General features: G+C 34.1%; 1 protein-coding gene across 7 annotated transcripts in view; it reads left to right on the plus strand.

Annotated features, from left to right (window-relative positions):
- CCDC18 (coiled-coil domain containing 18) overlaps nt 1-21,592 on the plus strand; it is a 116,686-nt gene that overhangs the window by 77,182 nt on the left and 17,912 nt on the right. For all 7 annotated transcript variants that reach the window (XM_086717577.1, XM_086717573.1, XM_086717578.1 and 4 more), the window contains 6 exons: nt 468-567; nt 5,270-5,386; nt 6,369-6,512; nt 8,016-8,219; nt 11,414-11,551; nt 13,905-14,105. In XM_086717577.1, the coding sequence (XP_086573703.1) occupies nt 468-567; nt 5,270-5,386; nt 6,369-6,512; nt 8,016-8,219; nt 11,414-11,551; nt 13,905-14,105 (904 nt within the window). The remainder of the gene's footprint in view (nt 1-467; nt 568-5,269; nt 5,387-6,368; nt 6,513-8,015; nt 8,220-11,413; nt 11,552-13,904; nt 14,106-21,592) is intronic.

Below are 21,592 nucleotides of genomic sequence, written 5' to 3' on the forward strand. Positions count from 1 at the left end.
GTAGAATTTATTAAAAGTATTTCTAAACTGAGTTGTGGATATCAGAGATACCAACCACAAGATAAATGCCTCATTCAATTGTAATAAACTCACAGCTATTATATAGAAAAGACTTTCAAATGCTCCCTTGATCTATAAATGAAAAATATTGGACGTATTTTTAAAATTCTTAATACTGATTCAGTCTTGCTCCCTGGGAGTACTTTAACATTTAGCTTCAATTGTCTACAATAGTAGTATTTTAGTTAACTTTTGCCTTTTGAGAATACTCTATTAAAAGTAATTGTATTGATATCAATCATTTTCTTTATACATTATTTCTTTAATTTGAGCCCTTTCAATCAGAAATAATTGCATATATTTTATTACTTGTCACTTAGAGGAAATGTTAACCCAATTGACTTAATTTTTTAAAACTATAATATTCCTACTATTTGCTTTGATCTTTTTCCTTTGATAAATTGCAGCGAATGCAAGATGGAGATTGAAGATAAAAAGCAAGAACTCCTTGAAATGGACCAGGCACTTAAGGAGAGAAATTGGGAACTAAAGCAAAGAGCAGCTCAAGTTGGTTTTCTTAATTATATTTGATGAAATTTTCTGTTACAGTACAATCACACAGGGTTTCAGAGGTCACCACTTTTTGGTAAAATAGACATTTTTAAGCATATATGTTTTTCTATGCACATTAGTATTTTTAAAATTAGAAAATGTCATCTTTCTTTCTTCATCTTGCTTTTTTTATAGAAGTAGTTTTTTGAGAATGAGGATTAGCTTAGTATCCCAACCTTTTGATCTCTTACATTGCTGCATATCAGAAGAACATGTGATTAAAGGAGTTACTTGCTCAGCTAGTGTTTGTTGGAGAAACAAAAATATTCAAAGGGCATTATTTAACATCTTTTTTTAAGACTTTGTTTCTTAGAACAGTTACAGGTTCACAATGAAAATTGAGCAGAAGGCACAGAGATTTCCCATATATCCCTTGCTTCCATAAATTCACAGCCTTCCCCATTATCAACATTCCCCACCTGAATGGTACATTTGTTATAGTTGATGAACACACATGTTATAATTACCCAAGCTCCATAATTTATATTAGAGTTCACTATTGGTGTTGTACATTCTGTGGGTTTACACAAATGTTTAATGACATGTATCCATCATTATGGTATCATCCAGCGTATTTTCACTGCCCTAAAAATCCTCTGTGCTCTAGTCATCTTTCCTACTCTTCCCCTGACCCTAGCAGCCACTGATCTTTTTATTGTCTCCTTCATTTTGCCTTTTCCAGTCGTATAGTTGAAATCATAGAGTACATAGTCTTTTCATATTGGCTTCTTTCACTTAGTAATATTTATTTAAGGTTCCTCCACAGCTTTTCATTGCTTGATAGCTCATTGCTTTTAGCACTGAATAATATTCCATTGTCTAGATATGTACTATAGTTTACTTATCCATTCACTGAATGTCTTTCCTACTGAAAGACATCTTGGTTGCTTTCAAGTTTTGACAATACAAATAAAGCTGCCATAAACATCTGTGTGCAGGTTTTTGTGTGGATATAAGTTTTCAACTCCTTTTGGTAATTACCAAGGGGTGTGATTGATGGACCATATGGTGAGTGTGTTTAGTTTTATAAGACACTTCCAAACTGCTCCGAAGTGGCTTGTACCATTTTGCATTGTTACCAGCAATGAACGTCAATTCCTGTTGCTAGCATTTTGTGTCAGTGTTTTGGATTTTGGCCATTCTAATAGGTGTATGGTGGTATCTCCTTATTAATTTACATTTCTCAGATGACATATGATGTAGAGGATATTTTCCTGTGCTTATTTTCTATTTGTATATCTTCTTTGGGGAGGTGTCTATTATGGTCTTTGTCCCATTTTTTAATTGAGTTCTCTTATTGTTGAATTTTAAGAGTTCTTTGTATATTTTGAATATTAGTCCTTGATAATTGTGGCTTTTGTTCACAATCTTTTGCATTGGTTTTCACAGAGCAGAACTTTTAAATTTTAGTGAAGTCCAGCTGATTAATTGCTTCTTTCATGAATTGTGCCATTGATTTCATATATTAAAAATCATCACCAAACCCAAGGTCATCTAGGTTTTCCCCTATGTTATCTTTTAGAATTTTTATAGTTTTGCAGATTACATTTAGGTCTGTGATCCATTTTGAATTAATTTTTGTGAATGGTGTGGTCTAGATTTATTTATTTTTTCCATGTGGTTGTCCAGTTATTCCAGCACCATTTGTTGAAAAGACTATCTTTTCTCCATTGTATTGGCTTTGCTCCTTTGTCAAAGATCAGTTAACATATTTATGTGAGTTAGTTTCTGGACTTTATTCTGTATGATTATCTATTCACTTGTTTTTTTGCTAGTACCACAGACTGTTTATTTATAGTGTCGTGAAGTCAGGTAATGTCAGTCTTCCAGCTTTGTTCTTTGATATTATGTTGGATATTTGGGATCTGTTTACTCTCCGTGTAAGCTTTAGAATCAGTTTGTCAGTATCTTCAAAATAACTTGGTAGAATTTTTATTGGAATTGCCCTGAATATATAGATTTAGTTGCGAAGAACTGACATCTTGAATCTTGACAATATTGAGTCTTCCTATCCATGAACATGGACTGTCTATTTATTTAATTCTTTGATTTCTTTCATTGAAGTTTTGTAGTTTTCTCTTAATAGACCTTGTATATATTTTGCTAGATTTATACCTAAGTATTTAATTTTTGGGAGTGTTAATGTAAATCATATTATGTTTTTAGTTTGACATTCCTCTTGTTCATTGCTAGCAAATAGGAAAGTGATTGACTTTTGTGTATTCCTTATATCCTACAACCCTGCTATAATCACTTATTGGTTCTAGGAATTTTTTTGTCAAATCTTTCAGATTTTCTCCCTAGATGATTATGTCATCTATAAACAAACACAGTTTTATATCCCTTGCTAATATATATAAATCTTTTATTTCTTTTTCTTATCTTACTGCATTAGCTAGGACTGCTAGAACAATAGTGAGTATTGATAGTGAATAGTGAATAGTGAATATCCTCGCCTTGTATCTGATCTTAGTGGGAAGGCTTTGAATTTCTCACCATTAAGTATGATTCTAGCTGTTGTTTTTCTGTAGATATTCTTTATTAAGTTAATGAAATTTTCCTTCATTTCTAGTTCACTGAGGGTTTTTACCATGTGTTGAATGTGTGTTCAAATGTCTTTGTCTGGTTTGGGTATTAGGGTAATACTGGCCTCATAGAATGAGTTCAGAATTATTTCCACTGCTTCTGTCTTCTGAATTGGACTGTAGAAAATTGGTATAATTTCTTTCTTAGATGTTCAGTAGAATTCACCAGTGAACCCACCAGGACCTGCTGCTTTCTGTATGGGAAAGTTATTAATCATTAATTTCTTTAATAGATATAGGCTTATTCAGATTATCTCTTCTTGTTTGAGTTTTGGCAGATTCTGTCTTCCAAGTAATTGGTCTGTTTCATCTAGTTTTATTAAATTTGTGGTCAGAGAGTTGTAATATTCCTTATTATCCTTTTAATGTCCATTAGAGTTACAGTAATGTTCTCTTTCATTTGTGATATTAGTAATTTGTGTCATCTTTCTTTTTTTCTTAGTTATCCTGGCTGGAGGCATATTGATTTTATTGATCTTTTCACAACTCAGCTTTCGGTTTTGTTGATTTTCTCTGTTGATATCCTAATTTTAATTTTACTGATGTCTGCTTTAATTTTTATTATTTCTTTTCTTCTGCTTACTTTGGATTTAATTTGCTCTGCTTTTCCTAGTTTCCCAAATTGGAAACTTAAATGATTGATTTTAGATCTTTCTTCTTTTCTAATATATGCATTCTGTGCTCTACATTTTCCTCCAAGCACTTCTTTTGCTGCATTCCACAATTTTTGTTATGTTGTATTTAGCAGCTTTTATCTCACATAAAATGAAGTCTAAATCATTTTATTTGTCATTTATGAACATAGTTGAATTTTTTAAGTTTGTATAATATATATGAAACTCAAGATTCAGTATTTATAAGCAATGAATATTTTTCTCATTTTTAAAAATAATTTGAGCTGAGTTTATGTTTCAGTTACACCCACTATAAAGAGTTAAAAAAATTTTTTTTAATGTTTATTTAATTTTGAGAGAGAGAGAGCATGAGCAGGGTAGGGATAAAGAGAGTGGGAGACACAGAATCTGAAGCAGGCTCCAGGCTTTGAGCCATCAGCAAAGAGCCTGATGTGTGGCACGATCTCACAAACCATGAGATCGTGACCTGAGCCGAAGCTGGTTGCTTAATTAACTGAACCACCCACGTGCGCCCCACACTGTAAACAATTTTAAAACACATTCCAGGCACACAATTTTTCACATTAGAATAATTGAGTAATAGTTTAATGTTTTTTTTTTTTTCAAAATTAAAAATTTATTCTGCAGAAGACCTTGTTAAGAGGGTGATAAGGAATAGACAGGAAAAAATATTTGTAAATCACTATCTGACAAAGGACTCATACACAGGATATATACTCTCATCTCAAAGCTCAGTGGTAAAAAAGTAAACAATCCAATTAAAAAAAATAAGCCTGCGGTGCCTGGGTGGTGTCAGTTGAATGTCCGACTCTTGGTTTCAGCTCAGCTCATGATATCAGGTTTCATGAGTCTGAGCCCTGCATCTGTCTCTGCGCTGACAGTGCAGAACCTGCTTGGGATTCTCTCTGCCCCTCCCTCTCTCAAAAAAGAAATAAATAAGCATAAAAATTTTAAAAACAATAAGCCAAAGACATGAAAAGACATTGATGTTCATTTTGTTGAAATCACAATGTGATATCGCCACACTCTTTGCCAAATGGCTAAAATAAAAAGTAGGGATAACACCAAGCTGGTGACGATGAAGAGAAACTGGATCACTTATTCATTGCTGGTTGTAATGTAAAATGGTACAGCCTCTCTGGATAGAGTCTAGATAGCAGGTTTTTTTACAGTACTAAACATGTTCTTACCTTACAACCCAACAGTTACATTCTTAGGCATTTGTCTCAGAGAAATGAAAACATGTGTTCACAAAAAACCTATATACACAAATGTTCACAGTGCATTTATTAGTAACAGCCCAAAATAGAAAATAATTGAAATGCCCATCAGTAAGTGAATGGTTAAGTAAATGATGGTACCACCATGGAATACCATAGAATGCTACTTAGCAATAAAAACAAATAAATTATTGATGCAGGCTACTTTTGTATTTAGGTTACACATTTGGATATGACTATTCGTGAGCACAGGGGAGAAATGGAGCAGAAAATAATTAAATTAGAGGGTACTCTTGAGAAATCAGAATTGGAAGTTAAAGAATGCAACAAACAGGTAAATTAGTTAAAATTACATATTTTAAATTGTTTTAAAAAATAACTCCATAACTGTAAGCATCTGTTGTTCACATAATGTGGCTTTTAAGTAGAATACATACAATAAAAATACTGCATAATTTTAATCACCTTGTACATACTACTTTAATTCATTTTTCTCATTTTAACTTTTTCCCCAGCTTTATTGACATATGACAAAAATTGCATATATTTGAGGTATACAACATGTTTTCCTATACATATACTCTGTGTAATAATTAACATGTCCATCACCTCAGTTATTATAATTATTTATTTTTGTTGAGAATGCTCAATATCTATTCTCTTGGCAACTTTCAAGTATACAAATACAGTATTACTAATTATAATCACTTGCTGTACATTAGATTTACAGAACTTACTATCCTGCATGACTGAAATCTTGTACACTTTGACCAACATTTCCTCATTTTCCTCACTCCCTAGCCCGATGACCCTCTTAATGTTATTTCAAATACAGGTTTTCTTGTATCAGTATGTCCACGTATTTATCCTCATGTGTGCGTGTTTGAATATGTATAAAATATCTCTGGAAGGATTTGCAAGTAATTCTCTTCTTTGGTTACCTTTAAGGAAGGAACAGAGTGGGAAGGGGATTTTATTTTCACTAACTAGAGTTTTTTACCTCTTAAACATACTACCTATAAAACTATTTGTAAGACCATATAACACTTGTTGCTTTAATGTACCTAATTTTCCTTTCTTACACAAATGTGATTGAGACTTCCATCTCTTGTGTGTTTCAGGTATACAAAGAAGCTTCTTATTAAGCACAAGAATCCTGATGTTAATGTCTAAGTTATAATGGCATTAAGAAAAACACATTTTTATATTGGCTACTTTGGATTTATGTGTTTAAAGCTTGACTTACTTGGATTGCAATTATGATTTAAAAATTATTTTTCCTTAGTTACATTAACATTACTCTTTTTAAAATTCAGATAGAAAGTTTGAATGAAAAATTGCAAAATGCCAAAGAACAGCTTCGAGAAAAAGAGTTTATAACACTACAAAATGAACAGGAGATAAGTCAACTGAAAAAAGAAAATGAACGAACACAACAAAAGATGAAAGAAATGGAAAGTGTAAGCAAATTATCTCTTCCTAAGAAACATACTAATATTATCTGAAGAGTGATATAAATCTTTATGTTTTAAACTGGTTGGTTTTAATATATAGAAGCTATGCCATAAGTATTTTGGGGCTAATTATTTATGTCAGATACTAGTTTCTTTGATCTTTTTAAAATATTTATTCTGATGTTCCAATTATAGGCAAGGGCATCATCCTATTTATATTGCCTATAGGAATTGTCATAGTATCTCTCACATAATGAATTCACAGTATGTGTTCACTTGGTCAACAAATATTTATTGAGAACCTACTGTGTAGGAGAGCTGGAGATACAGATATCAAGATACACTCATTTATCCTTGAAGAACCCCATCCAGCGAATGAATGAACAGATAATAATTGTACAATATTGAGACTAAACACATTGAGTTAGTTGCCAGGTGAAGTTTGATGACTTCATATTATCAGTTTGCATGTGTGCTGAATGGTGAATTCTACCCACTTGCCTTTTCAAAAAGTGAATTTGCTTCTTTTAATTTATTTGTTTGTTTTTTAAATGTTTGTTTATTTTTGAGAGAAAGAGCGTGCACATGAATGGGAGAGGGGTGGAGAGTGAGGGGAACAGAGGATCCAAAGTGGACTCTGTGCTGACAGCAGCAAGTTTGGTGCAGGGCTCAAACTCACCAACCATGAAATCATGACCTGAGTCAAAGTCAGACACTCAGCTGACTAAGCCACCCAGGCATCCCAAAACTGAGTTTGCTTCTAAGAGCTCTCATGGGTGTTACTTTTTTTTGCCTTTAAATAGTATACTCAACTTTAAAACTTCATATATAGATCTTCATTGTGTTTATCTGTCTGCAGACAGATACTTTTACAGAAAAGACCTTAACCCATATGGATTAATGGTGGGTTTTGGTTATTCATGCCAATATATTCTCCATCTGTGAAATGGATATCACATATTAGTTTCTTTTTTTTCTTTATATTATTGTGTATTCTGCCATGTTATATTCATAATGATTAAGGATTATACAGCTTACATATTAGTCATGCAAAATGTACCATTTATCCCAGATTTATTAATAGTATTTTGTCATTTTCTTATCATTAAAAAGGAAGAGGCACCTGGGTGGCTAAGTCAGTTAAGCGTCCGACTCTTAGATTCGGCTCAGGTCATGATCTCATGGTTTCATGAGTTTAAGCCCCCCATTGTCAGGCTGATGTGGAGTCTGCTTGGGATTCTCTCTCTCCCTCTCTATCTGCCTCTCCCCCACTCGTGCTATCTCTGTCTCTCTCAAAAATAAATAAATAAACAATTTTTTAAAAAAATAAAAAGGAAGAAAAACATTTTCTAAGTATCAATTTCATAGAAACTGATATTCATTGTGTGTCAAATTTTATAGAGATCAAGTTGGGATGGGGAAATCACTTATTAAAAGAGAAATCAGAGTAAGAAATAGGTTATCTATATCATTTCACTTTGAAAGCTACAAATATCTTGTGTATTTCAGGTTATGAAAGAGCAGGAACAGTATATTGCAACTCAGTACAAGGATGCCATAGATTTGGAGCAAGAATTGAGGTTAACTCGGGAGCAGATGCAGAATTCTCATACAGAATTGGTGGAGGCTCGTCGTCAACAAGTCCAAGCACAGAGAGAAGTAGAAAGGCTCTCAAGTGAATTGGAGGAAGTAAAGCAACTCTCTAAAGAAAAAGTAATCCCTATTCTAAATAATTTTACCTTACTAAAAATCTTAAAAAATTTTAACATTTACTTTTTTTTAAGTTGTAGATTATAGTAACTGTGTTGCACACACTGAATGTACTTAATGCTACTGAATTTGACACTTAAAACTGGTTAAAGTGATAAATTTTATGTTATGTATATTTTACTAATATTTTCAGGAAAATGTTATATTTAGCATAGCTTTGTAATATAACTAGGAAGTCCTTCAGAACTGAGTTTTAGCCAAACTAGTTTTCAATAAATTGAGTTACAAAGTATTTTTAGATTTTCAAGTGAGTTTAAGCTATCATTTGAAAAAATAATAATAAAGCTAATCTTTTTTGAGTAAAATTTTTACATTTGTAGCCACTCTTATAAGTGAAACTGAGAATCTAAATTTATAACTGTTATGAAACCTATAGTTCAGAATCCTTATGGAGAGAAAGTGCTTTTAATAACAAGAACTATAATATAAATTGTATTTGGTAGAAGGTTAATAACTTTGCTTAAAAATACTTGGAGGGCGCCTGGGTGGCTCATTCAGTTAAGTGTCCAACTTCAGCTCAGGTCATGATCTCACAGTAGGTGAGTTTGAGCCCTGCAACGGACTCTGTGCTGACAGCTCAGAGCCTGGAGCCTGCTTCGGATTCTTTGTCTTCCTCTCTCTCGCCCCTCCCCCACTCGCACTCTGTCTCTCTCTCAAAAATAAACAAAGATTAAAAAAAAAATTTTTTTTAATACTTGGATTGTTATGCTTGGGTTAATTACTTAGACTGAGAAAAATGTGTTTATTGGTATTTCAGTAATGTTCCTGTTTTATGTTTTTTATTATGGTTACTAATACAGGAATTACATTAAAGTATCTTTACATTTAATGTTGGTAAACTTAATGTTTTTATTCACATTTCTGGTTGGACTAATAAAGAATATATAAGGAATTTTTTTATTAGAATATGTTGGGCATTTGGGAGTCTCCTAGGAAAACGGGAGCTCTACTTTTATCTCATCTTTGTCTTTATTTGTAGTATCTATAGTACAATTGATTTGATGTGATAAGGTAAGCTCAGTTAATCAAAAAGGTGAATGAAAGTGGGGAATTATTTAAAATGACAGTTTCTTTTCAAGTTTTTATTACATTTTATTTTTCAAGTTTTTTTTTTTTTTTTAAATCCAGCTAGTTAACATACAGTGTAATATTAGTCTCAGGTGTAGAATTTAGTGATTCATCACTTACATACAACACCTAGTGCTTATCACAAGTGCCCTCCTTCATCCCCATCACCTTTTTCACCCATTCCCCTGCCTACCTTCCCTCTGGTAGCCATCAGTTTCTTCTCTATAGTTAAGAGTCTGTTTCTTGGTTTGCTTCTCTTTTTTCCCTCCCATATTTGTTTATTATTTAAATTCCACATTTGAGTGAAATCATATGGTATTTGTCTTTCTGTGACTTACTTAGCATGATGCTTTCTAGCTCCATCCACATCACTGCAAGTGGCAAGATTTCATTCTTTCTGATGGCTGAGTAATATTCCACTGTGTGTGTGTGTGTGTCCCACCACTTTTTTTTACAGTTTTTAGTTACTTAATTTGAGAGAGACAGAGCAGGGGAGGGGCAAAGAGAGAGGGAGAAAATCCCAAGCAGGCTCCACATGGCCGGTGCAAAGCCTGATGTGGGGCTCGAACCCACAAACTGTGAAATTATGACTTGAGCCAAAACCAAGAGTCAGATGCTTAAATGACTGAGCCACGCAGGCACCCGATATGCCACTTCTTTTTTAATCAATTCATCAGTTGATGGACATTTGGGCTCTTCCCATAATTTACCTATTGTTGATAATGCTGCTATAAACATCAGGGTGCATGTATCCATTTGAATTAATATTTTTAGGGCCTCCTGGGTGGCTCAGTCAGTTGAGCATCCGACTTTGGCTCAGGTCATGATCTCACTGTTGTTGGATTTGAGCCCTGCATCAGGCTCTGTGCTGACAGCTCGGAGCCTGGAACCTGCTTTGGATTCTGTGTCTCCCTCTCTCTGCCACTCTGCCTCTTGTGTTCGCTCACTCTCTCTCTCTCAAATATAAACATTAAAAAAATTTTTTTGAAATATTTTTTTATCCTTTGGATAAATACCTAGTAGTGCAATTGCTGGATCACAGGGTAGTTCTATTTTTAACTTTTTAAGGAACCTCCATACTGTTTTCCAGAGTGGCTGTACCAGTTTGCATTCCCATCAACAGTACAAGAGGGTTTCCCTTTACTCTGTATCCTCCCGAACATCTGTTTCCTGTGTTGTCGGTTTTAGCCATTCTGACAGGTGTGAGGTGATATCTCATTGTAGTTTTGATTTGTTAAATTGACAGTTTAAAATACTTCATCTCAGAACTCTAAATATATATTCTTTTAAATATTGTAGATCTTTTAAGTTAGGACAAAATCTTGTTTTTTTATGTGTGGGCAGGGTCTTTGCTTAGAATTCCACCTAGCCATTTTTCATTAACCATATTCCTATCTGATCATCTATTGTTTCCAATTTTGGTTTCTTTAAAGGAGAAGAAGAATTAAAAGACATTTGTAAATCAGAGTATAACATCTCTTATATTTTACGTGGAGTTTCCCATAATATTTTACAACTATTTTGACTGCTTCTAATTGGGTAAAAAATGTTTGTGACTCATTCATTGACCTGTCTCAAAGCATAGAACTTTCCTTTAAATAAAAACTTTCTTTTTGCTTGTGTATCTCCTCCGTGTTCATACATAATATATATTAAAATTGCATAATTAGAATCCTAAGCAAAACTAGCATAAATAGGTTTGGATAAATACACAACTGACTCTTGATAAGCAAACAGTGCATCTGGTGAACAAAATGCATAGGCAGACCTTAGAGTAAACTGTTACCTGCCAAAGTTCAGCATGCTGTGGTTATTAATTTGCTTTACAGAATACATTGGTTAGTGAACTTCTATTACATTATGATAAACAATACACTAATACAGTCCCATTCATAGTCTCTTAAATGTCTAGATTTTAAAGTATACCATTTAATAAGTTAACTTTGTATATGAGTGTTTATATAGTATTATAAAAGGGTGAAGTACTTCCACAGGTACACACTATTGGTTTAGTTTTAATAACCAAATAAACAAGTGAAATAACTTTTCCTTAATATGTCATTTTTAAGGAAGCTCATGGAAACCATTTAGCTGAAGAATTAGGGGCTTCTCAAGTACGTGAAGCTCATTTAGAAGCAAGAATGCAAGCAGAAATCAAGAAATTGTCAGCAGAAGTAGAATCTCTCAAAGAAGCTTATCATCTGGAGGTAAAGAAGATGTAATTCGTTCTAGTACTGTCTGCTAAAGTGGGCTGACCTATCTGAACAAAAGTAGAAGTCTAACTTCTGAGTATTCATTATAGAATAATTCATTGTGGTCTTCATTTCTGGTAGCTTAATATAACTTCACATACACTGTGGAGTTAAGAGCTTAAATTCTTTAGGCAGGCAGCCTGGCTCTAAATCTTAGCTCATCACTTAGCACTTACGTGACCTTGAGCAATTAACCTCTCTGTCTGAAATGGGTATAATAATGTAATGTACCTCATAGAACTGTGTTGAGGATTAAATGAATGTAGTTAAAGTTCTTAGACCAGAGCCTGTCTCATCATCATCTTCATCATAATCAGTTATAATATAGCACTTGCCAAAACTAACTGGAAAAAGCAAACTGGAGATATTTAGTAAACAACATACGCAGTTTCATGTGATATGAATCTGTAATGCTTTGCAATGTCCAACATTTGTTGTGATAGTAAGTTGAAAGGCAAAATTAGAACCACATACTTTTTATCTACTAGTATGTCCTGAACCTTTATACAAATGAGCACTGTTATCAATTAGAATAGCATTTCTTGTCTATTTAAAAACTACATTTGAGGATATCCAAAATGTGTATTTTAGACCTAAATAACTTACGGAGTTCTAGTAAAGCATTTTTCTATATAACAAGGATTACAAATACGTTCATATTAAACTCCTTTCAGAGGAGTTTGGGACCATCTTTGTGAGGGATTGGTGGAGCTTGAAGTCACCACGTCTTGCTTAAATGGGTTTAGATTCAGATCTCTTTAAAAACATGGTGTCTGCCAAACAAAACACATTTGCAAACTGAATCTAGTCCCAGGCTAAGGGATTCCAACCCTTGGTCTTTAGAGACAAATGGAATCCTGTTGGATTCAGCATAATTATTTAATAAATATTAGTTACTCAACTAAGTGACCTTCGGTAATAACTAGTCCAGCTCAACTGTCTACCAGCAACTACTCTTTACACTTTTATTATGTGGTCTCTGTTCTACTTTTATTTATTATCCAGTTTTTTACTTTAAGTTTTGTAAGCCCTCTGAAATTAATTATAAGCAGGGAATACAAAAAATGAATTGTAAAAATTGGTTCTACTATTGCTATTTAATATTTGCTACTAATGTTTTATACGTATGATATAAAAATAAGAATTTGTAATGTTTTTATTCTCTTTGACACTTGACAGAGATTTATTTTTAAAGCATGTATGTTGTTTGATTATAAAAATGAAGGAGTATGTCATTAAAGTACCAGTATAAAGGATCAATAATTTTTTGGGGCGCCTGGGTGGCGCAGTCGGTTAAGCGTCCGACTTCAGCCAGGTCACGATCTTGCGGTCCGTGAGTTCGAGCCCCGCGTCGGGCTCTGTGCTGATGACTCAGAGCCTGGAGCCTGTTTCCGATTCTGTGTCTCCCTCTCTCTCTGCCCCTCGCCCGTTCATGCTCTGTCTCTCTCTGTCCCAAAAATAAATAAACGTTGAAAAAAAAAAAAAAAAGGATCAATAATTTTTAACAGCATTTAAAAAATTACAGGTTTCAGAATTGTCACAAAAGTCATTTAATTGCAAAACCCCTGATATTTTTGATAAGAATTAGATTTTTTTTAAGTTTTTATTTTGGAAAATTTTGAAAGAATGGTATAAATCCTCCTATATTTAATTATTCAACTTTAGCAATTATCAACTTGTGGCTAATGTGATTTCATCTATAAGTATATTGACCATTTCTTTTTAAAAGGGAACGCTTTTGAGAATGAAAAGGGGTGCAACTACACCAGGACACCAGGCATAAAACTCAGTCAGTCCTAAGCAAACTGGGAAATATGATCACTGTATCTTTAACCTCACTCCCTTTCCTCCACATCTCATTCTCTTTTGAAGCAAATCCCAGACATCATTATTTCATCAATAAACATTTCAATAGGTGTCTCTAAAAGATAAGGTCTATTTTTAAGAAACCTAGCCACAATACTGTTATCACACCTAAAAATTGACAATCATCCGTTAATATTATCAAATACCCGCTCATTGTTTGGATTTTCCCAGTTGTCTCAAAAATGTCTATATAGTTAACTGGTTCAAATCAGGATCAAAAAACAGACCATGGTCTTTGGTTCACTGTTCTTAGGTAAATTTAAGACTATAGGTTTCTTCTCCCCCTTTTTTCCTCTCATGGGTTATTTGTTGAGAAACCAGATGTTTGTGCCTATAAACAGAATTTACTTTAGTATAAGTGGAAGTGGAAAGTATTAGAATGTTTTTGAAACCAACTCCACCCTACTTAATTCTTTTCTTTTTCAATTTTGGGGCTGTGTAGATGATTTCACATCAAGAGAACCATGCAAAGTGGAAGATTTCTGCTGACTCTCAAAAGACTTCTGTTCAGCAACTAAATGAACAGTTAGAGAAGGCAAAACTGGAATTAGAAGAAGCTCAGGATACCGTAAGCAATTTGCATCAACAAGTCCAAGACAGGAATGAAGTAATTGAAGCTACAAATGAAGCATTACTTATTAAAGTAAGTAAACATATAAAAGTACATAAAACACATCAATGAAAAAGTGAATTTATTACTTATTTTCCCCATCCTTGTAGTTTATAAAAGAAAATATGACCAAATGTTGACCAGTTTGAATAAAAAGCATTTTATTTAGAAGACATTGGATGTAGGGATTATGAATATGATGATTATCAGATTACTATAGGAGAAATAATTTATAAATGTTCAAACACAAACTTAAATTTTTAAAAATTTATTTCTATTTTTTTTGGTAAGAACATTTATGTTCTACTCTCCTAGCAAATTTCAGTCATATAATACAGTATTACCAACTGTAGTCACCATGTTATGCTTATATCTTCAAACCTTATTGTCTTTTAGCTAAAAGGTTTTACTGTTTTACTAACCTCACTTTCCCTCACTGCCCAGCAAACCCTTTTCTACCTGCTGTTTTTATGAATTTGACTTTTTTTTTAACTGTACATATAAAATGATTCCATGAACTATTTGTCTTTCTCTGTTTTATTTCACTTAACATAATGCTCTCAGGGTCTTTTCATGTTGTCACAAATAGCAAGATGTCCTTTCTCATGGCTGAATAATATTCATTGTATGTATATAGATACCATATCTTCTTTATACATTTATCTATTGATAAACACTTTGGTTTTTTGCTTATCTTGGCTGTTGGAAATAATGCCATCACTGAACTTGGGAATACATGTATCTTTTTGATATCCTGTATTAATTCCTTTTGAGTATATACCCCAAACTGGTGTTCCAGAATCATGTGGTATTTCTGTTTTTAATTTTTGAGGAAGCTCCATACTGTTTTCCATAGTGGCTGTGCAATTTACATTCCACCAACAGTGGACAAGGGTTCCCTATCTGCACACCCACACCAATACTTGTTAACTCTTGGGTTTGTTTTGTTTTGTTTTGATACTAGCCATTCAGACAAGTATGATGTCATATCTCATTGTGGTTTCGATTTGCATTTCCCTGATGACTAGTGATGTTGAGCACCTTTTCACATACCCTTTGCCTATCTGTATGTGTTATTTGGAAAAATATGTGTTCAGTTTCTCTGCCGATTTTTAATTTGGATTGTTTGGGCTTGAGTTATATGAGTTCTTTATATATCTCAGGCATTCACCCCTTATCACATACATGATTTGCAAATATTTTCTCCCATTCTGTAGGCTGCCTTTTCATTTTATTGATAGTTTACACTGCTGTGCGGAAGCTTTTTAGTTGCTTATATTTGATTTCAGTGCCCTTGCTTTTATGTCATATCCAAAAATTTATTGCCAACTTGATGTCAGGTACCTTAGCCCTCTGTTTTCTTCTGGAAGATTTATGGTTTCAGATCATAAATTTAAGTCTTTCATCCATGTAGAGTTGATTTTTGTGTATGGTATAAGATAGTGAAACAGTTTCATCGTTTTCTATCTGTCCAGTTTTCCCAGCACCATTTATACAGATACTATCCTTTCCCCATTGTATATTCTTGGCTTCTTTGTCACAAATTAATTTGCTATATATGCATGGACTTATTCCTGGACTATCTGGTCTGTTCCTTGATCTATGTGTTCATTTCTGTACCAGTACCACATTGTTTTTATTACTGTAGTTTGTAATGAGATAATGTGATGCTTCCAGCTTCCTTCTTTTTTCTGAAGATTACTTTAGATATTTGGGGTCTTTTTCGTTTTTATACAGATTTTAGGATTGTTTGTTGATATTTCTTTGAATAATGCCTTTTTGATGGAATTTTAATGGGGATTGAATTGAATCTGTAGATTGCTTTGGGTAGTATATTTATTTTGTATCCTGCAACTTCACTGAATTCATTCATTCTAACAATTTTTTGATAGTTTTTAGTGTTTTCTATATATATTATCATGTCATCTGCAAATATAGACAGCTTTACTTCTTTCCAGCTTGGATACTTTTGTGTCTTTTTCTTGACCAATTGCTCTGGGTAGGACTTCCAGTACTGTGTTGAATAAAAGTGGTGAGTGGGTATTCTTTTCTTGCTGCTGGTCTTACAGGATGTTGAATTGTGTCAGATGCTTTCTCTGCATCTACTGAGATGATTTAAAGATTTTTATCCTTCATTTTGTTAATGTGGTGTATCACACTGATTTTTATTTTATTTTTTTTGTAGATAGTGAACCATCCTTGCATCTATGGAATTAATCCCATGTGATCATGGTGTATGATCCTTTTAATAATGTATTGTGGAATTTGGCTTTTCTGCTATTTTGTTGAGGAATTTTGTATCTATGTTCATCAAGCATACTGGCCACTTTTCTTGTGGCTTCCCATCAGGGTAACACTGGCTTCATAAAATGAGTTTGGAAGGGTTCCCTCTTCTGTTTTTTAGAAGAGTTTAAGAAGGGTTGGAATTAATTCTTCCTTAATGTTTGATAGAATCTGCCAGTGAAGTCATCTGGTCCTGGACTTTTGTTTCTTTGGAAGTTTTTGATTACTGATCTAATTTCCTTACTATTAATTGGTTTGTTCAGATATTCTCTTCATATTGTCTTGGTAGAATTTGTTTCTTCTAGGTTGTCCAGTTTGTTCGTATATAAGTCTTTGTATCAGTCTCTAATGATCCTTTGTGTTTCTCTGGTAGCAGTTGAAATGTCTCCTCTTTCATTTCAAATTTTATTAATTTGGGCCTTTTTTTCTTGGTAAATCTAGCTAAAGATTTGTATATATATTTTTTACCACTTTAAAAGCCCTCTATTTTCAGTTTCATTGATCTTTTCTGTTGTCTTTTTAGTTTCTATTTCTGCTCTGATCTTTGTTATTTCCCCTTTTCTTAATTTTGGGCTTTAATTTGTTATTTTTCTAGTTTCTTAAAGTATGAAGTTAGGTTATTTGAGATCTTTCTTGTTTCCTAATGTAGATGTTTATTACTATTAACTTACCTCTTAAAAATATTTTTTCTGTATCCCATATGGGATACCATATTTTGTATCCCATAATTTTTGGTATGTTGTATTTCCATTTTCATTTGTCTCAACATAATTTTTTCTAATTTTTCTGGCCTCTTGGCTATTCAGTAGCATATTTTTTTAATCCTGACATAATTGTAAATTGTCAATTTTCTTGTAAGACTTGTATTGTGGCCTACCACATGGTCTCCCTTGGAGAATGTTCCTTGTGTGTTTGAGAAGAATGTGTATAGGCCTTGTATGGAATGTTCTACAAATGTCTGTTAAGTCCATTTGGTGTTAGTGTAGTTCAAGTCGTTTTTCCTTATTGATTTTTCTGCCTTGATCTGTCTATCCATTGATGACAATGGGGTATTTAAGTCTTCTACTATTATTATATTTCTGTCTTTTTCTCCCTTCAGGTCTGTCAATATTAGCTTTATATATTTAGGTGCTTCTATGTTTTTTAGGACCATAAATATTTATGTAATATATTCTTTCAGATTGACCCTTTTATCATTACATAATGACATTCTTTGTCTCTTGTTACAGTTTTGGCTTAAATATTGTTTTTTCTGATGTGAGTAGAGCTACTCCAGGATTTTGATATCCATTTACATGGAATATATATATTTTTATATTTTTTATTTTTAATGTTTTTTAAATTTTATTTTAAATTCCAGTATAGTTAACATACAGTGTCATATTAGTTTCAGGTATACAATATAGTGATTCAACACTTCCATTCATTACCCTGTGCTCATTACAAGTGATGAGCATGTTTAATCACCATCACCTATTTTACCTATCCACCCACCCACCTCCCCTCTGGTAACCATCAGTTTGTTCTCTGTAGTTAAGAGTCTTTCTGGGTTTATCTCTCTCTCTTCTGTTTTTTTTTTTCCTTTGCTCATTTTATTTGTTAGTTTCTTTTTTTAAAAAATGTTTACTTATTTTGAGAGAGAAAGAGCTTGCACATGCATGAGTGGGGGGCGGGTGCAAAGAGAGAGGGAGAGAGAGAATCCCAAGCAGGCTCTGCACTGTCAGCAGATGGGGACTCGATCTTACAAAGCATGAGATCATGACCAGAGTCAAAATCAAGAGTCGGACACTTAACTGAGCCACCCAGGCACCCCTTGTTTATTTGTTTCTTAAATTCCACATGAGTGTAATCATATGGTATTTATCTTTGTCTAACTGACTTATTTCACTTAGCATTATACTCTTTAGCTCCATTTATGTCACTGCAAATGGCAAGATCTCATTCTTATTTATGGCTGAATAGTATTCCATTGTAAATATATACCACATCTTCTTTATCCATTAATCTGTCAATGGACATTTGGGCTGCTTCCTTATTTTGGCTATTTTAAATAATTCTCCAATAAACAGAGGGGTTCATATATCCCTTTGAATTAATGTTTTTGTATTTTTAGATAAATACCCAGTAGTGCAATTGCTGGATCATAGTGTAGTTCTATTTTTGGCTTTTTGAGGAATCTCCATATTGTTTCCACAGTGGCTGCACTGGTTTGCATTCCTAAAAACAATGCAAGAGGGTTCCTTTTTCTCCACATCCTTGCCAACACTTGTTTACTGTGCTGTTGATTTTAGCCACTCTCATAATTGTGAGGTGATACTGCATTGTGGTTTTGATTTGCATTTCCCTGATGGCTATTTATGTTGAGCATCTTTCAATGTGTCTGTTAGCCATCTCTATGTCCTCTTTGGAGAAGTGTCTGTTAATGTCTTCCACCCATTTTCAAATTGGATTATTTGTTTTTTTGGTGTTGTATAAGTTCTTTATATATTTTGGATACTAACCCTTTGTCAGGTATATCATTTGTAAGTATCTTCTCCCATTTCATAGGTTGCCCTTTAGTTTTGTTGATTGTTTCCTTTTTTTTTTTTATTTTTTTTTATTATTTTTTTTATTTTTTTTTTTTTATATATGAAATTTATTGTCAAATTGGTTTCCATACAACACCCAGTGCTCATCCCAAAAGGTGCCCTCCTCAGTACCCATCACCCACCCTCTCCTCCCTCCCACCCCCCATCAACCCTTAGTTTGTTCTCAGTTCTCAACAGTCTCTTATGCTTTGGCTCTCTCCCACTCTAACCTCTTTTTTTTTTTTTTTTTTGTTCCCCTCCCCCATGGGCTTCTCTTAAGTTTCTCAGGATCCACATAAGAGTGAAACCATATGGTATCTGTCTTTCTCTGTATGGCTTATTTCACTTAGCATCACACTCTCCAGTTCCATCCACGTTGCTACAAAAGGCCATATTTCATTTTTTCTCATTGCCACGTAGTACTCCATTGTGTATATAAACCACAATTTCTTTATCCATTCATCAGTTGATGGACATTTAGGCTCTTTCCATAATTTGGCTATTGTTGAGAGTGCTGCTATGAACATTGGGGTACAAGTGCCCCTATGCATCAGTACTCCTGTGTCCCTTGGATAAATTCCTAGCAGTGCTATTGCTGGGTCATAGGGTAGGTCTATTTTTAATTTTCTGAGGAACCTCCACACTGCTTTCCAGAGCGGCTGCACCAATTTGCATTCCCACCAACAGTGCAAGAGGGTTCCCGTTTCTCCACATCCTCTCCAGCATCTATAGTCTCCTGATTTGTTCATTTTGGCCACTCTGACTGGCGTGAGGTGATACCTGAGTGTGGTTTTGATTTGTATTTCCCTGATAAGGAGCGACGCTGAACATCTTTTCATGTGCCTGTTGGCCATCCGGATGTCTTCTTTAGAGAAGTGTCTATTCATGTTTTCTGCCCATTTCTTCACTGGGTTATTTGCTTTTCGGGTGTGGAGTTTGGTGAGCTCTTTATAGATTTTGGATACTAGCCCTTTGTCCGATATGTCATTTGCAAATATCTTTTCCCATTCCGTTGGTTGCCTTTTAGTTTTGTTGGTTGTTTCCTTTGCTGTGCAGAAGCTTTTTATCTTCATAAGGTTCCAGGAATTCACTTTTGCTTTTAATTCCCTTGCCTTTGGGGATGTGTCGAGTAAGAGATTGCTACGGCTGAGGTCAGAGAGGTCTTTTCCTGCTTTCTCCTCTAAGGTTTTGATGGTTTCCTGTCTCACATTCAGGTCCTTTATCCATTTTGAGTTTATTTTTGTGAATGGTGTGAGAAAGTGGTCTAGTTTCAACCTTCTGCATGTTGCTGTCCAGTTCTCCCAGCACCATTTGTTAAAGAGACTGTCTTTTTTCCATTGGATGTTCTTTCCTGCTTTGTCAAAGATGAGTTGGCCATACGTTTGTGGGTCTAGTTCTGGGGTTTCTATTCTATTCCATTGGTCTATGTGTCTGTTTTTCTGCCAATACCATGCTGTCTTGATGATGACAGCTTTGTAGTAGAGGCTAAAGTCTGGGATTGTGATGCCTCCTGCTTTGGTCTTCTTCTTCAAAATTACTTTGGCTATTCGGGGCCTTTTGTGGTTCCATATGAATTTTAGGATTGCTTGTTCTAGTTTCGAGAAAAATGCTGGTGCAATTTTGATTGGGATTGCATTGAATGTGTAGATAGCTTTGGGTAGTATTGACATTTTGATAATATTTATTCTTCCAATCCATGAGCAGGGAATGTCTTTCCATTTCTTTAAATCTTCTTCAATTACCTTCATAAGCTTTCTATAGTTTTCAGCATACAGATCCTTTACATCTTTGGTTAGATTTATTCCTAGGTATTTTATGCTTCTTGGTGCAATTGTGAATGGGATCAGTTTCTTTATTTGTCTTTCTGTTGCTTCATTGTTAGTGTATAAGAATGCAACTGATTTCTGTACATTGATTTTGTATCCTGCAACTTTGCTGAATTCATGTATCAGTTCTAGCAGACTTTTGGTGGAGTCTATCGGATTTTCCATGTATAATATCATGTCATCTGCAAAGAGCGAAAGCTTGACTTCATCTTTGCCAATTTTGACGCCTTTGATTTCCTTTTGTTGTCTGATTGCTGATGCTAGAACTTCCAGCACTATGTTAAACAACAGCGGTGAGAGTGGGCATCCCTGTCGTGTTCCTGATCTCAGGGAAAAAGCTCTCAGTTTTTCCCCGTTGAGGATGATGTTAGCTGTGGGCTTTTCATAAATGGCTTTTATGATCTTTAAGTATGTTCCTTCTATCCCGACTTTCTCAAGGGTTTTTATTAAAAAGGGTGCTGGATTTTGTCAAAGGCCTTTTCTGCATCGATTGACAGGATCATATGGTTCTTCTCTTTTTTTTTGTTAATGTGATGTATCACGTTGATTGATTTGCGAATGTTGAACCAGCCCTGCATCCCAGGAATGAATCCCACTTGATCATGGTGAATAATTCTTTTTATATGCCGTTGAATTCGATTTGCTAGTATCTTATTGAGAATTTTTGCATCCATATTCATCAGGGATATTGGCCTGTAGTTCTCTTTTTTTACTGGGTCTCTGTCTGGTTTAGGAATCAAAGTAATACTGGCTTCATAGAATGAGTCTGGAAGTTTTCCTTCCCTTTCTATTTCTTGGAATAGCTTGAGAAGGATAGGTATTATCTCTGCTTTAAACGTCTGGT

This window comes from Puma concolor, chromosome C1, assembly GCF_028749965.1.
Source record: "Puma concolor isolate L17-30 chromosome C1, mPumCon1.1.hap2, whole genome shotgun sequence".
Lineage (NCBI taxonomy): Eukaryota > Metazoa > Chordata > Mammalia > Carnivora > Felidae > Puma > Puma concolor.